This window comes from Odontesthes bonariensis, chromosome 24, assembly GCF_027942865.1.
Source record: "Odontesthes bonariensis isolate fOdoBon6 chromosome 24, fOdoBon6.hap1, whole genome shotgun sequence".
In the NCBI taxonomy this organism is placed as follows: domain Eukaryota; kingdom Metazoa; phylum Chordata; class Actinopteri; order Atheriniformes; family Atherinopsidae; genus Odontesthes; species Odontesthes bonariensis.
In genome coordinates, this window is record NC_134529.1 from 2575024 (window position 1) to 2588425 (window position 13402).

Below are 13402 nucleotides of genomic sequence, written 5' to 3' on the forward strand. Positions count from 1 at the left end.
CTAATGGGGGTTAAAATCCTGTTTTTTAAAGCGCTTAAAAAGAGGAAATCCAACAGCAGATATCTGATGCAGGGTGAACTCCAAATCCCAGAATGCCTTTCAGACATCAGGTATCAGTTCGTAACTGTAACATCCGAACGTATCGAGTAGCTACTGAAAATTTGAATGTTTAATCACTTGTTTAGATGAGGCTAAATATATCAAATATATTCAAGTTATTTTTAAAGATTTAAAGTGTCCAATGTTCCGGGCACAGTCGTCTGAGAGACACGCAGAGGGATTTGTAGGTCATTTCCAAACTTTTTCCTTTAGATTTCTACTTTCTTTAAAATGTACAATTGAAAACTCGCTTCCACGTCTTGGATAAAGTAATGTTTCAGGCTCCGTAGCAGTTCATGCTCCCATTAAAGCAAAATGCAAAGTTCTTCCTCTAAAAAGACAAAAGTTCCTCCTTAATATTCTGATTTCCAGGATAATTGATGGCAGAGTGAAAACATATGGATCAAAACCAGTATGACATCATCATCAGTCGTCATTCACATACAATGTGAAACATAATCCTGCTTTCTGCTGGAGCCGTTTCCACACCAACGCTGGAGATTTTCTGGACGATTTGTTGCTGTTCAGCCAATTTTTCCTGCAGGAGACGAGTCGAAACTCGTTTCTGTCGCAGCAGAACGAACAAACTTCGTCTCACCGGCTGATGTTCTGGAGCTTTTACTACGAGGATCCCCGAGGAGTCCACGTTCTCACACTCCAGAACACCCCCAGAACTCCAGCGTGTGTGCAAACGGCTTCCGAGACACTAAATAAAAAGGCAGCTTCACCAGATGTCAGCGTTTCAGACGGAGCAGAAGGTCCGAGACGTCCTGACATCAGTGGAAACAGAGACCCAGTTCTGACCCGGTGCCCTAGTGAGTCAAAAGCTGCAGGATGGATGGGACTCGATCCAAACAAACTCGTTTACAGCCAGCTGAGAGTAAACACCTCATCTGGCTTCACCTGGCTGTTTGTGGAGGGCTGAAACCGCCAGAATCCGACACCAAGACACAAATGACTGAAATAATACGTCTATGTGGTGATAAATGCCACTGAAAGTTGATGAAAAACCATATTATCCCCAAAATAATCATACGGAAAGTGGAATAAATCCATTTATAGATGCTTTTACGTCTCCGTTTCTCACCGTTTCCATGTCAAATAAAACTAAAATAAAGAATTCAATCAGCTGGAGTAAATAAATCGATCGATATGATGTAAAGGGACAGGATTAATTAAATTCTAATTACAAAAGGTTTTAAATTAAAAACCGAATGGCAAAGTAAATAAAAAGTAACTTTAAACTATTTATTTAAACATTTATTTCACATTCTATATGGTTATTTTTCTTATTCATCACCATATAAACCATTTATAAACGTGAGGATTCAGATTCTGGCAGCATCAGTCTAAAAGCTGCATTTTATCCTGAAGTTTGGCTTAAAACTTTAACTAAACTGGATCATTGGGACCCTTTTTATTCTTCAGTTTTCTGTGATACACTCACGGTTTCGTGAGTAAAATCAGTCAAATTCACATGAGTTGTGAAGCAGAGCAGTTTATGCTCCTTTACTTCGTCTCAGATTATTGATAAAAATTCAACGTTAAACACAACTCGGGCGAATCTGAGAGGTTTTAATGATGAAATGGCGGCTGTTGGAAGGTGAGCGCCGGGTCTGAACTGGGCCAAAAACCAAAGTTAAGACAGTCGTCCCATCATGGAAGACAAAGCGCGGCTGGTTTCCAGGCTCTTCCACGACATCATTGAGTCATTGAGTTGATGACAAACTGAAAGGCTCGCCGAGCAGCGAGCGTCTCGGAGCCTCCCAACGAAGTGGCGTGTCGCCGCTGCCTGTGCAAACCTGAGGTGGCGAGGACGGGGGGAGGGAGGGGGGGTCGAACGCTGCCTCAGTTTCCTCAAGTACAAAACCGGACAGCTGGCGTGAAACTGAGGTAGTTAACGAACCATTTCGCTGGAACGCCCGGCCTTCCACGCCAGGTGATAATCGGAGATTATCGAGTCGAGTTGGTCGTGGAAGCCGAGTCCTACGGAACCACTCCAAAGCTTTATCCAGAAGGATGTCCGCCGAGGACTCCTGATCTCAGGGAGGGGGGGGGGCGGGGCTTTAAGCTCTTTACAAAAACAAAAACAAAAAAATAAAACAAGTTTTGCTCTTCTGATTATCCTCGATCGTAGCTCCTGGAGAAGGCTGGAATACCTTTGGACCACTGAGTCAGGTGACCTTACCGTGCGCTCGCCGGGCAGCCCGCAGTGTGCAACGCCGTGCGCCCGTCAGTCTTCATAGCAACGCGTCAGGACCAGCCTCGACCCCTTTTTCCTGCTAGTCGGGTAACAAAAGGAAGCAATTAGAGAAGGGAAAACAGGATGGTGTCACTTCTACACACTCATATTCTGCTCTGACTCCCCCACACGGAGGGCTGCAGACGGACAAACATGCACGTCAAGCTGGAAAATAAGCCGGTTCTGATCGGAAAACTGGGTGAAGAGTGGACGGGCAGAGAGGATAAACAAGGAGGGGTGAGGGTTAAGCAGCCATTAAGAGCTAGGAACGAAAGAAAAATAAAAAAGGAACACCTACAGGCGACTCATGCAAAGCAGTTTTCTCCCACAAAAGCACACCCAGGCCTCCACAGAACATGCAAGATTAGTATCCAGGCTTTGGAAAGCAAGGAAGATCCTTCTGGGACAAGGAAAAGCTTCACTCTGAGAGCCTAAAATCAAATTGTGCTTCGACTCCCTCCCCCGGCTGACAGAAGGGGCGGGGCTTACTCCCCATAATGCACTGACGGTGAATTTCGGACACCAATTTGTGAGACATTTATGTTTTTTTTTTGGACATGAGGAACTCATAAGGATGGAGTATGTCACTACACATACAGAGTAAAGAAGTAAGGTGACATGCAAGGTGACACTGTAGCATGTGGCCAACATTGGCAAACCTTTAGTCCATTTTCTTCCACAAGGAGCCTTAAATTTGAAGGAAATTTGAAGAGAGAATTTGCCGAAACATGAATTTTCAACACAATTTGAAGTTTTGTACACGTGTGCGTGTATGTTTATTAAAGCAGACAAACAGCAAAGAATACAAGCCAAAATGTAAAGCCAAAAATAGGACTGCAGGGGTCCTTTTGTATTTTTTTTTTTTCCTTTTCTTTTTTTCATAACAAGACACGCATTACTTTGACAATACAAATTGTAATTTCAGCTGCTTTAAATACATGTTTAGGAGACAAATGCTTTGTTGCTGTTAGCTACTTAAAACATGGAAACCAGAAGTTCTAAAAACACATGAAGCTTTAGCCAAATAGACAGCTCCAGCACACATCTGCATCTAAAATAGATTTTTATTTTTTTTATGCTTTCGACCATCTTAAATGATTAAAAGAACCCAAATAAAAAAAAGAGAAGCAGTTCGCCAGAAACAGGTGGGAGTGTGACTACGCTGCGAGTCCAAGCAGATTATTAAAATATGTACAAAGATATCTTGCCAGATGTCACCAATTTTTTTGAGGAAAAAAAGGAAAAAAATGCAGGCAACCATATGGGATTGAGGGCCAATCGGATCAAGTCTTAAAATATATATATAAAAAAAGAAGACAAAAACAATAAAAACACGAAATTTTTTTTGCCGTGATCAGAGCCCTACTGGTTTACTTCCACTGTTGCCCAAAAGAATCCTGATAAAATTCCTGGTTGTCAGATTTGTAACCGGAATAGTTACCAGAATGGTCACCACCTTGCAGCGGTTGCTGAGCAATGGGTTGAGAGCCCCAGTTCTGATTATTGGTCTGGCGACGCTTGGAATCTGGCTGGTTGTACCCATCAGCTTTGCGCTTTCCTCCTACATTTCCACCGCGGCCACCCCGCGCACCACGTACCCCTCCTCGCCCTCTCGGCAGCACGCCTCCTCTTGCTCCACGCCCGCCGCGGCCTGGTCCCGGTCCGCCCCGCTGTGAGAAGCCGACCCGGCCTCTGGGTGCCCCGGCGACGCCACCGCGTCCTCTGCCCGGCGAGCCTCCGCCCCGGGCGCCCCTGCTGCCGCCTCGCCCCCGGCTCGGGGCCTGGAAGTCGTCGTACCCGTAGTACGGGTCGTCGTAGCCGCCACGGTAGTTGGGATAGTCATAGCCATAGTAGTCATAGTAGTCCTCGTAACCGTAGTAGTCGGGAGCGTAGGCGTAACCGCCCCGGTTGCCGCCTCGGCCTCGGCCTCTGACGGGCGGAGGCATGTGGGGAGGAGGGGGGTAGTAGTAATAGTCATCGTACCTGATGGAGATAGAGCCAACTAACGATAAATATTCTAAATGAAACAAAAGTTTCGCTCAAAGAAGCAAAGACACGGGACTTACATCTGCGTTTTAGCTGCTTGTCTCTGGGCTTTGCGCTCCTTCCTTTTCTGATCGGGTGGTTTGGCAAAAACAATCTCAATGGGCTCCCCCTCCAGCTCCTTCCCGTTCATTTCTTCCAACGCCTGCGAGGAACAACAAAGACGGTTCAACAAGTTGGCAAAAGTCCCCAAAATCTATTCTCCCGATGCGTCCCAAACACCGGACGACCAAAGAAACGTCTCAATGAGTAAAGATTCTGCAAAGACTCCAAGGCTGTGTTCGAAGCCGCATACTTCTCCTACTAACTTCTTGAGTTAGTATGCGAGTTTGAGTAAGCAGAAGTTCCCGGATGCATACTAGATTCTCCTAAATGTTGGGTATGCATCATGAGGTTACTACTCATACTCAAACTACCCAAGATGCAACGTAACGTGACGTCGCCGATCGCCATTTCCTGTCAAAATGGCAGTTTCAAGCTAGCTACAACGAGGGTAGGTTCACTTCCTGTTTTCAAAACAAAAGCACCAATTGTATGGTAATGGCTTTCCCTATGATAAAAGGCAACGGGTATTTTATTTGTGAAAATAACAGGAAGTGCGTTAGCTCACTGCGGCTAGCTTTAGTAGCGCCGAATTCGTGGGAACAAAATTGTAAACAGCCGGTATTTTGTCAGGTTTTCAACACGTTGGGGATCTAAACGACTACTTTCTCACCTGAAAATGTTTCAAATGTTGCTAAAGTTTACAGAGTTTAGAGCTTAAGAGAAATCAGCTTCAGGCCTGCTGATTTCAGCTCGGGCAGGAGCGAAATGCATTGTGGGTAAACGCTCTGCATACTGTCTGATCGATCAGTATGCGGTTTCGAACACAGCCCAGATCTTTGCAAAAACAAAGAGATGATTTCCCATCATGCATCTGGTGGAAACTCTTATCAACAATGAAGTCGACCGATAAGCTCAACTTTAACTTCGTAGAGACATTCGTGCCGTTTCCATAATGCGGTCCGACCGAACCGTACGTCGTTCTGCCTCATCGCCATGGTTACCCCACGTTTTACTGATTCTTACCGACATTTGTTGTTTTTATGTGGATAAAATGACAAAAACATGAAAAAGATCATGATTTGGAGCAGCTTTGTTCATCATTAAAGGAAAACGGGTGGAGAAGTTGATGGTGCCACCACGTAGTGATGTCATGAGAAAATTTACCACCATCAAACTTTGGGTCACACTCTTTACAGTTTCCATTGATCTCATTTCTAAGGTTTCTTTAATTAAACCTCAGAGCTTTAAGGGTTGGAACAGCCTGGAAAACTCACAAAACAACCAAGATTTGTCCAGATTTCATTGCAACTCTGGAAAACTGAACGCAGCTTTTAAAAAAAAAATCCTTCCAGAGGCCCAGAACAGCCGTTAAACCCGAGTGTGAGAGAGAGAAAGTAAAGAATAATCACCTTCACGGCACCGTCCCGCTCCTCAAAGTGAATGAAGGCGTAGTCTTTGAGCTTCTTTACTCGTTCCAGGTTTCCGAACTGGCTGAAGGACGTTTCCAGGAGCTCTTCTGTGACACCGTTGGCCAGATTTCTCACGAATAAAACCTTCACCTGTAAAACGGAGACGAGGTCAGCCTCCGAGCCGGATGCCTTTCCCACGTTATTCAGACTTTAAGGCTCACCTTGGCCATGACTTCCGGGTCGGGGTCCTCGATGGGATCGGCCCACTCCACCGTCACCAAGTTGCCCCACACCTTCACCTTCCCGCTCATCAGCCGCCGGCGCGCCTGGGCGGCCGTTTTGTGGTCTTCGTACTCCAGGAAGCAGAAGCCTCGGTTCTTCTTCTTGTCGTCGGGTTGATGGTAGAGTATGACGTCGCTAAGGCCCTCTGGAAAAACAGAGCAAACGGGTCCAGCTGACTTACGCTGAATCGGGACGGGCGGAGTCAGCGGTTTACAAACCGAAGCTTTTACCTGTGACTTTAGAAAACTCTTCCACTATTTGCTCCTTTGTTTTACTCTTAGGGATGGAGCCGACGAATAGCCTGTTGTTGGCGACCGATATACACACACCGATGTGCTTCCCAGGGCGAATCTCGTGATTATTATACTGTAAAAAACACACAACGGCTAAAGATTATCATGCATGAACACTTTATAACTTTATTTATAAAGCCCTTTAACCCTCCTGTTGTCCTGCGGGTCCAAAGTGAGCCACCACCATGTTCAGCTGTTGAAAAAAATACCTTAAACTATCTTTTTCCAACTTTTCCTAAAGGGACCCCATCATTAGAAAAAGTCAGACTTTATTTTTGTTCATGTTTCCATGTGGGCTGTACACCACTAGGGTACAAAGATTGCCTTTTGGGTCATTTTTGACCCGTGAATTATAAAAACATTTAAACACCAGAAAAAAGTTCACTGTTTTTTTTCCACTTTCAATATAATTAATTCAGAAGTAATTACTTCAAATTTATATAATAGCAATAACCCCCCCCTTCCCTCTCCAAACTATTATTATTATTATTTACTTTATTTTATTTATTTACTTATTCATTTATTTATTTTATCTTTTAATTAATCTTACTTTACTCTATTTTACCCTTATTATCATTATTATTACTACTATTTACACATTTATTTATTTTATTTATCCTTTTTTAAATATATACTGTATATGTATATTTCTTAAGACATCTGAATGTACTTATCTATTACTCATTTTATTTCATTATTATTATTGCTGTCTGTTCGATAATTCATTAAAAATGATAATTCAATAAAAATTGTTGAAACTATATAATAGCAATAATAAACCTTTATTATGTAAAAGAAAACTGAGAAAACAAGAAAATTGTTGGTCCAACTGACAGTTGGTTTGTGGTAAAAAAAAGAAAGAAAAAAAAAGTGTAATTCTGAAAACTGGTAATTGTCTTTTTGTATTGTGTAACAAAAAATACATGATAAAAAATGTATTGAATTGAGTTGAATAGATAAATAACAGGTGGTTTCATCATACAAAATAGATTTTGGATTTAAAATTCAATTAAGTTGCTTTATTTTGGGGCTTTGGTAGGGCGGGTTAAAACAGCCGTGGCTGAAACAAAGTGCTGTACAGAGTAACAACACGAAATATAAGGCATAAAACAAAAGAACAATGTAAAAACAATAACAGAAACAGAGTCTCATGCTGGGTTAAAAGCCAGGGAATAAAAATGGGTTTGGGGCTTGTCTGATGTGAAATGGGACAAAGGACATTTCCATCCGTGTTGTTGTTTCAAAGTAAGCAGGAAGAGAGCGTCGTTAAAAGATTCCTGACAAACTTACCAGCTTCACCGCCTCCTGGGCCGCTTCTTTAGTGCAGAACGTGATGAAGGCGTAGCCCCTGTTCAGGCTACTCAGGGGGTCCATCATTAGCCTCAAGTCCCAGATGGGCCCCGCCTTCTCAAAGAGAGGAACTAGCTCGTCTTCGAACAAGTCTCGAGGAATCTTTCCAACGAAAATCTACAAGAAAAAGGAACATTTAGAAACCCAGCGGTCAAGTGTGATGGTTGTTTTAATGACAGAAGGATTTCTTAAAGTCTAGAGGCAGAAGTTGGGAACTTTAAAAAAATAAAAAATAAAATAAAAATTCAGCAGAAAGAATAGTCAAATCAAAAGGTTGTAACATTTGCCCTTTGAGGTTATTCAGGGTGTATACAGGTATAAACAAGTTCAATTTAAGACCTTTTAATACCACTTCTAAATGAAATTTAAGACCAAACGTACGATGGAAATACCAAGTTAACACACTGACAGTATGGTAAAATGACGGTTGAGTTTAAGAACATCGGCTAAATGTGTGTCATGCGAAAAGATCACAAAAATGTCATCACTGTCCTAAATTAAATTACAATATTTTCAGAACATTTAAGTCCCATGAACAAATGCTTATAAAATCAAGTAAATATATTTAAAAAAAAATAAAGTACTGTTCCTTTAGAGCAAAAAGAAAAATACACAAATATTTAAGACCCATGCCATCTGAATTTAAGACAATTTAACACTTTTTAAGGTCTTATTTTCAGGAAAATTGATTTACGACTTTTTAAGGACCCGCGGCCACCCTGTTATTATTTCCAACAGTGTACCAGGTCTGAAAGTGAAAGATATGTTTGGCTACAGACTTTGCTTTAACATGGCATCTCCTCTGTTAGCTATAAAAGAAAGCCAACTCAAGCCCTGACCGACACACGTTCAAAAACACGACAGACTGTACCTCTGTGCCGACGGTTGGTTGGGTGCCCGAGTACACAGACTCGGGTGGGGGTCCACCATACTTTCGCTGACCTGTTGTAACATCGAGTGTGTAGCTGGTTCTGTCCAGGAGCTCTTTGATTTTGGCCTCGTCTGGTCCTTTAGTGACGGGTGAAACTTTTGTGCCCTGTTTCTCTCTCTGCCTGTAAGTCTTCATCACCCCACAGAGAAAGGCACTTTTGTTCTGGAAAAGAAATTTAAGTATTTAACCACACTTTTAGGAGTCAGAAAAAACATTTATCACCGTCTCTCAGATGAGGAAACTTACTTGTACGTGCGACAGATCGCTCTCTTTGAACTGAACCAGCACTTGTAGAGCTCCTTCTTCGTTGAATTCTTTCAGGGCTTCGAGAGCCCTTTCATCGAGGTCACTATGTGCTACCAGGCCTGGGGAAAGGATCAAAAATAAATACACTGTCACTGTACGACTCATACTACAAGACGTGATAATAAAAGATCAAATAAAAAAGCACTAATCAATGCTTCCAACTCATTCTTATCTGAAAAAAGAAAGAAAAAAGTTGAGATAACTTCTGTTATTCTGCCAGCTCCGGCTCAGACTTTAAAGTTCAAACAGATTCTCCATCGTTTCTATCAGCTGGCTGCGTTCCTCAAGCCTCTACAATGAAGCGCATTCAACCCGATTTCTATACGAAGCAGCAGAAGATATGCCTCTGAAGGCATACGTTCAGAAAGACAACAAAGGCCGAGTTATTTGCGATGGAAAGCTTTCTTACTGTGGTTTTAATGCTAAATAACTCACGGCAAAGTTAGTGAAAAATGAGAAAATATACAAAGCAACCCACAGATCAGAGGTAGCTTCCATTAGATTTCCATTTAGTTCTGCTGAATACACAACAGAAGTTCTGATATGTGCCGCTTTGTTTCTAAAGCTGGGAAATGTTTTACAGCCCTAACTTTATCATGGAGCAGTCTGCAACTCACTGCTTTCTGCAGAAGAAGTTTAACTGAACACGTCACCGGGATAATATTCTTAAGAAAGCTCAGACAAGTCCAACAACAACACATCAGCTTCTCCTTATCTTGGTGAAATGTTTAAACTACAGGGAGGTTGTTCTTGTAGTCATCACGATAACTTTGCTGGATAACAGTGAATCTATACAAACACAAATAAATAAGATATTTGCCTTCAACATAATAATAATAATAATAATACTAATAAACTAAGCAGCACTGTCGCAGCACAAATACTCAAGATAACCCTCCATTATCTCATATCTGACAGGATATGTCTTTCAACAGTGTGGTGACACCAAACAGCAGAGATGGAGCTCAGACTTACCTGCTACATAAAGTTCATCTAGCTTTTCAGCGACTTGTTGAGGTAAACCAGCTTCCAATAACGCCTGGAAGTGTTCCGAGTGGCTCGCCACTGCTGTCGTGTCCATGGGCTCCTCCGCGGGCTCCTCCGTGCCGTTCCCGTTTACATGATCTGTGGCCATGTCTCCAGACATCTAGGGACACGACAGTACATCTAAGTTACTAACAACACCAATGCATGCAACAACAACACCAATGCATGCAACAACAACACCAATGCATGCAACAACAACACCAATGCATACAACAACAACACCAATGCATGCAACAACAACACCAATGCATACAACAACAACACCAATGCATACAACAACAACACCAATGCATACAACAACAACAATGCATACAACAACAACACCAATGCATGCAACAACAACACCAATGCATGCAACAACAACACCAATGCATGCAACAACAACAACACCAATGCATGCAACAACAACACCAATGCATACAACAACAACACCAATGCATGCAACAACAACACCAATGCATGCAACAACAACACCAATGCATGCAACAACAACACCAATGCATACAACAACACCAATGCATGCAACAACAACACCAATGCATACAACAACAACACCAATGCATGCAACAACAACACCAATGCATACAACAACAACACCAATGCATACAACAACAACACCAATGCATACAACAACAACACCAATGCATACAACAACAACAATGCATACAACAACAACACCAATGCATGCAACAACAACACCAATGCATACAACAACAACACCAATGCATACAACAACAACACCAATGCATGCAACAACACCACCAATGCATGCAACAACAACACCAATGCATGCAACAACACCAAATCAAGAAGTTTGGCGCCATCGTCCAACTCTGCGGGCTCGGTAGAGGACGCAAACTGACATTAACGTGAAACGGTGACAACACCTCTGCGAACGCGGCTCAACATCAATATCCGAAACCAGAAAGAAACTAACGGGACTCAAACCAGCAACAAATAAGCATTGTCCGGTAAAAATACCCACCACACCTCTATTAGCAACTTTTGCTATTAGTGCCTCTATTAGTGTGCCTTTTGTGACACTCATACTGAGACCATTATTCATCTGTTTTGGAAATGTGAATACAGTATACCCGTAAGCTGTGGCAAGACATTTGTAGATTTATTTTAGATAATATATGCTGTGATTTGAGCTCCTTCTGCAAAATGTCATTTTTGGTTTTATAAAGAGTGATGCTCCCACTGAAAAAGAATATTTTTTAATTAATTTAATTCTAATTCTTGCTAAGTATTTCATCCACAAATGTAAATTTGCCAAAGTGAAACCCAATTTTTGTGCTTTCATAATAGAACTTCAGATGTATTTCAAGTCAATTTCCTCCTCTAATAACAAGAAAGCTATCAACACTATAAATATAGTCTCCCACTTTGAAATCTTTAACTCAGTGTAATCCTCATTGTTCATGTCCCCTGGTATATTCTCTCTCTTTCTCTTTATTTATTATTAATGATACTTGCCATGTTTTTGCATCTTGTAAAGCAAAATAAAGTTGTATTAAAAATAATAATAATGTGTGTGTGTGAATCTGCCCTTGCTTTCCCAGGCTTTCCCAATTGTTTTTGTCTTCCTATTCCTGCATGGAAAAGTACAAGGTACAGAGACTATTTCATTTATAATGTCTAAGAACAAAGGCATTTTTAACAGAAACCAGAAAGAAACAAAACGGGACTCAAACCAGCAACAAATAAGCATTGCCCGGTAAAAAAAAAAACCCACCACACCTCTATTAGCAACCGTTAGCTACTGTTAGCAACCGTTAGCTACTGTTGCTAATAGAGCAAATTACAGGCCTGCCTCTCCGCCGCCCGCATGGAGGTGAAAACTGCATTAAGCTAACGTTCACTAAAAACCTCTCCGGTTTAAAAGGCATTTAGTGTCAGGGGTTTAGCTGACTTAGTTGCACATTAGCGAGTCATAAAGCATCTGGTCATAACAAAAAAAAGGGCCTGTTTTTCTCTAAATACCGGCTATTCGTGTAAACGAGCTGCTGTGCGGCCAGTGCTAGCCGGTCGTGCAACGGATCCAAACATGCACTGAACCCCGCAAAAACTTCTGAAAACTCGTGTTCGTGTGTTACCCACCGTGCAATTCTAAACTTGGGTCCACGATGCTGATCCGCTGTGTTGATAGTATTCCGAATTAAGGACAATTTTGGGCCAGATGTTGTTCAAATTGGTTTCTTTACACTGGGGGACACAAAATGGCAGCTACGTAACGTCGCGATCTCTGCCTTTTTTCCTTTTTGCGTGTAGGGGGTTTCTTGAACTGCTCTGCATGGGCTCCTCCGGTTTCATACATCCGGGTAACAACATAGGTGCGTTAAAATGCGCATGCGCAAATTAGGCCTTCAGGGAGTTGTTTTTTCCCCCCTTTCTGTTTCATATATATAATATATCACATAATAACAAGCATCACATCACATAATAACAAGCAGGAATACAAAACCAACAATCTTTCTGTTCCATATGTATATAGAATAGAAAAGAATAGAAAAATACTTTATTCATCCCCCAATGGGGGAAATTCAAATTAGTCAAGTAGCTCAACATTTTTTTTTAAATTTACAAAGATTGTATTAACAACAATAAAACAACAATAATAATACTAATTCTAGTAAAAAAAATACTACAACTAACTAATAATAATAATAAATGACAAAATGACGAAATAAACAAATAAATAAAAATCAATCAATCAATTTGAGAAAGAGAAATTTATGAAATTTAAAATATGGAACAGAAACAGAAACCAACAATCTTTCTGTTCCATATTCCATATATACCTATATTATATATACATGTATACATATATATATATATATATATATATATATATATATATATATATATATATATATATATATATATATATATATATATACAGAAAGATTGTTGGTTTTGTATTCCTGCTTGTTCCATGAGCATTTTGCTTGCACAGATCATGAATTCTAACTAGGACAAGGTTTCTTCACTTGAACTATAAGATCATCCATATCTTTGTCTATTTTTACCTTTCATAACCAAATCCTAACCATATTTGAGGACTACAAGTTGAAAATAAACACGTCTTGAGTGTATCAAGACTAAAACAAATCTTTACACAGTTTCTAAAATGATGTAAGGTATGTTAAACATGTTTATAGAAATGTTCTTATAAAAGCAATATTTAATTGATAAATGACGGCATAAAACGTTTGCAAATAAATCACATAATAGTTTTGAGGTAAACTATTATCATGAATGTAGTTTTGACCATGGACAACTATTAACTAACCTCTATCTTACAATAAAACCCAACATTTACAGAGAAAGACATTTGAACTTGTGCAGTATT

The 13402-nt window shown here is 40.8% G+C and overlaps 1 protein-coding gene across 5 annotated transcripts; it reads right to left on the reverse strand.

The window, feature by feature from the left end:
- Positions 1 to 213: 213 nt before the first annotated feature.
- On the reverse strand, positions 214 to 12313 carry LOC142375621 (heterogeneous nuclear ribonucleoprotein Q-like). Of its 5 annotated transcripts, none has more exons than XM_075459765.1 (11): positions 12151 to 12313; positions 9976 to 10147; positions 8941 to 9059; positions 8635 to 8856; positions 7704 to 7880; positions 6351 to 6486; positions 6060 to 6265; positions 5839 to 5988; positions 4408 to 4529; positions 3783 to 4324; positions 214 to 2378 (listed from the first exon to the last, which is right to left on the reverse strand). In XM_075459765.1, exons 2-11 carry the CDS (start codon positions 10145 to 10147, stop codon positions 2353 to 2355), a joined length of 1872 nt encoding a protein of 623 aa, XP_075315880.1. In that variant the 5' UTR covers positions 12151 to 12313; the 3' UTR covers positions 214 to 2352. The 5 variants fall into 5 exon arrangements, with proteins under 5 accessions (XP_075315880.1, XP_075315879.1, XP_075315882.1 ...); XM_075459764.1 differs by having other exon boundaries at positions 214 to 2381; XM_075459767.1 differs by having other exon boundaries at positions 3940 to 4324; positions 12151 to 12312.
- Positions 12314 to 13402: the final 1089 nt, after the last annotated feature.

Coding starts and splice junctions, on each gene's coding strand:
- LOC142375621 (XM_075459763.1), bottom strand. CDS start 10,147: ATGTCTGGAGACATGGCCACAGATCATGTAAACGGGAACGGCACGGAG. Junction 6,487..7,703: donor CCCAGGAGGCGGTGAAGCTG/GTAAGTTTGTCA, acceptor TGTTTTTTACAG/TATAATAATCACGAGATTCG. Junction 5,989..6,059: donor ACCCGGAAGTCATGGCCAAG/GTGAGCCTTAAA, acceptor TCCGTTTTACAG/GTGAAGGTTTTATTCGTGAG.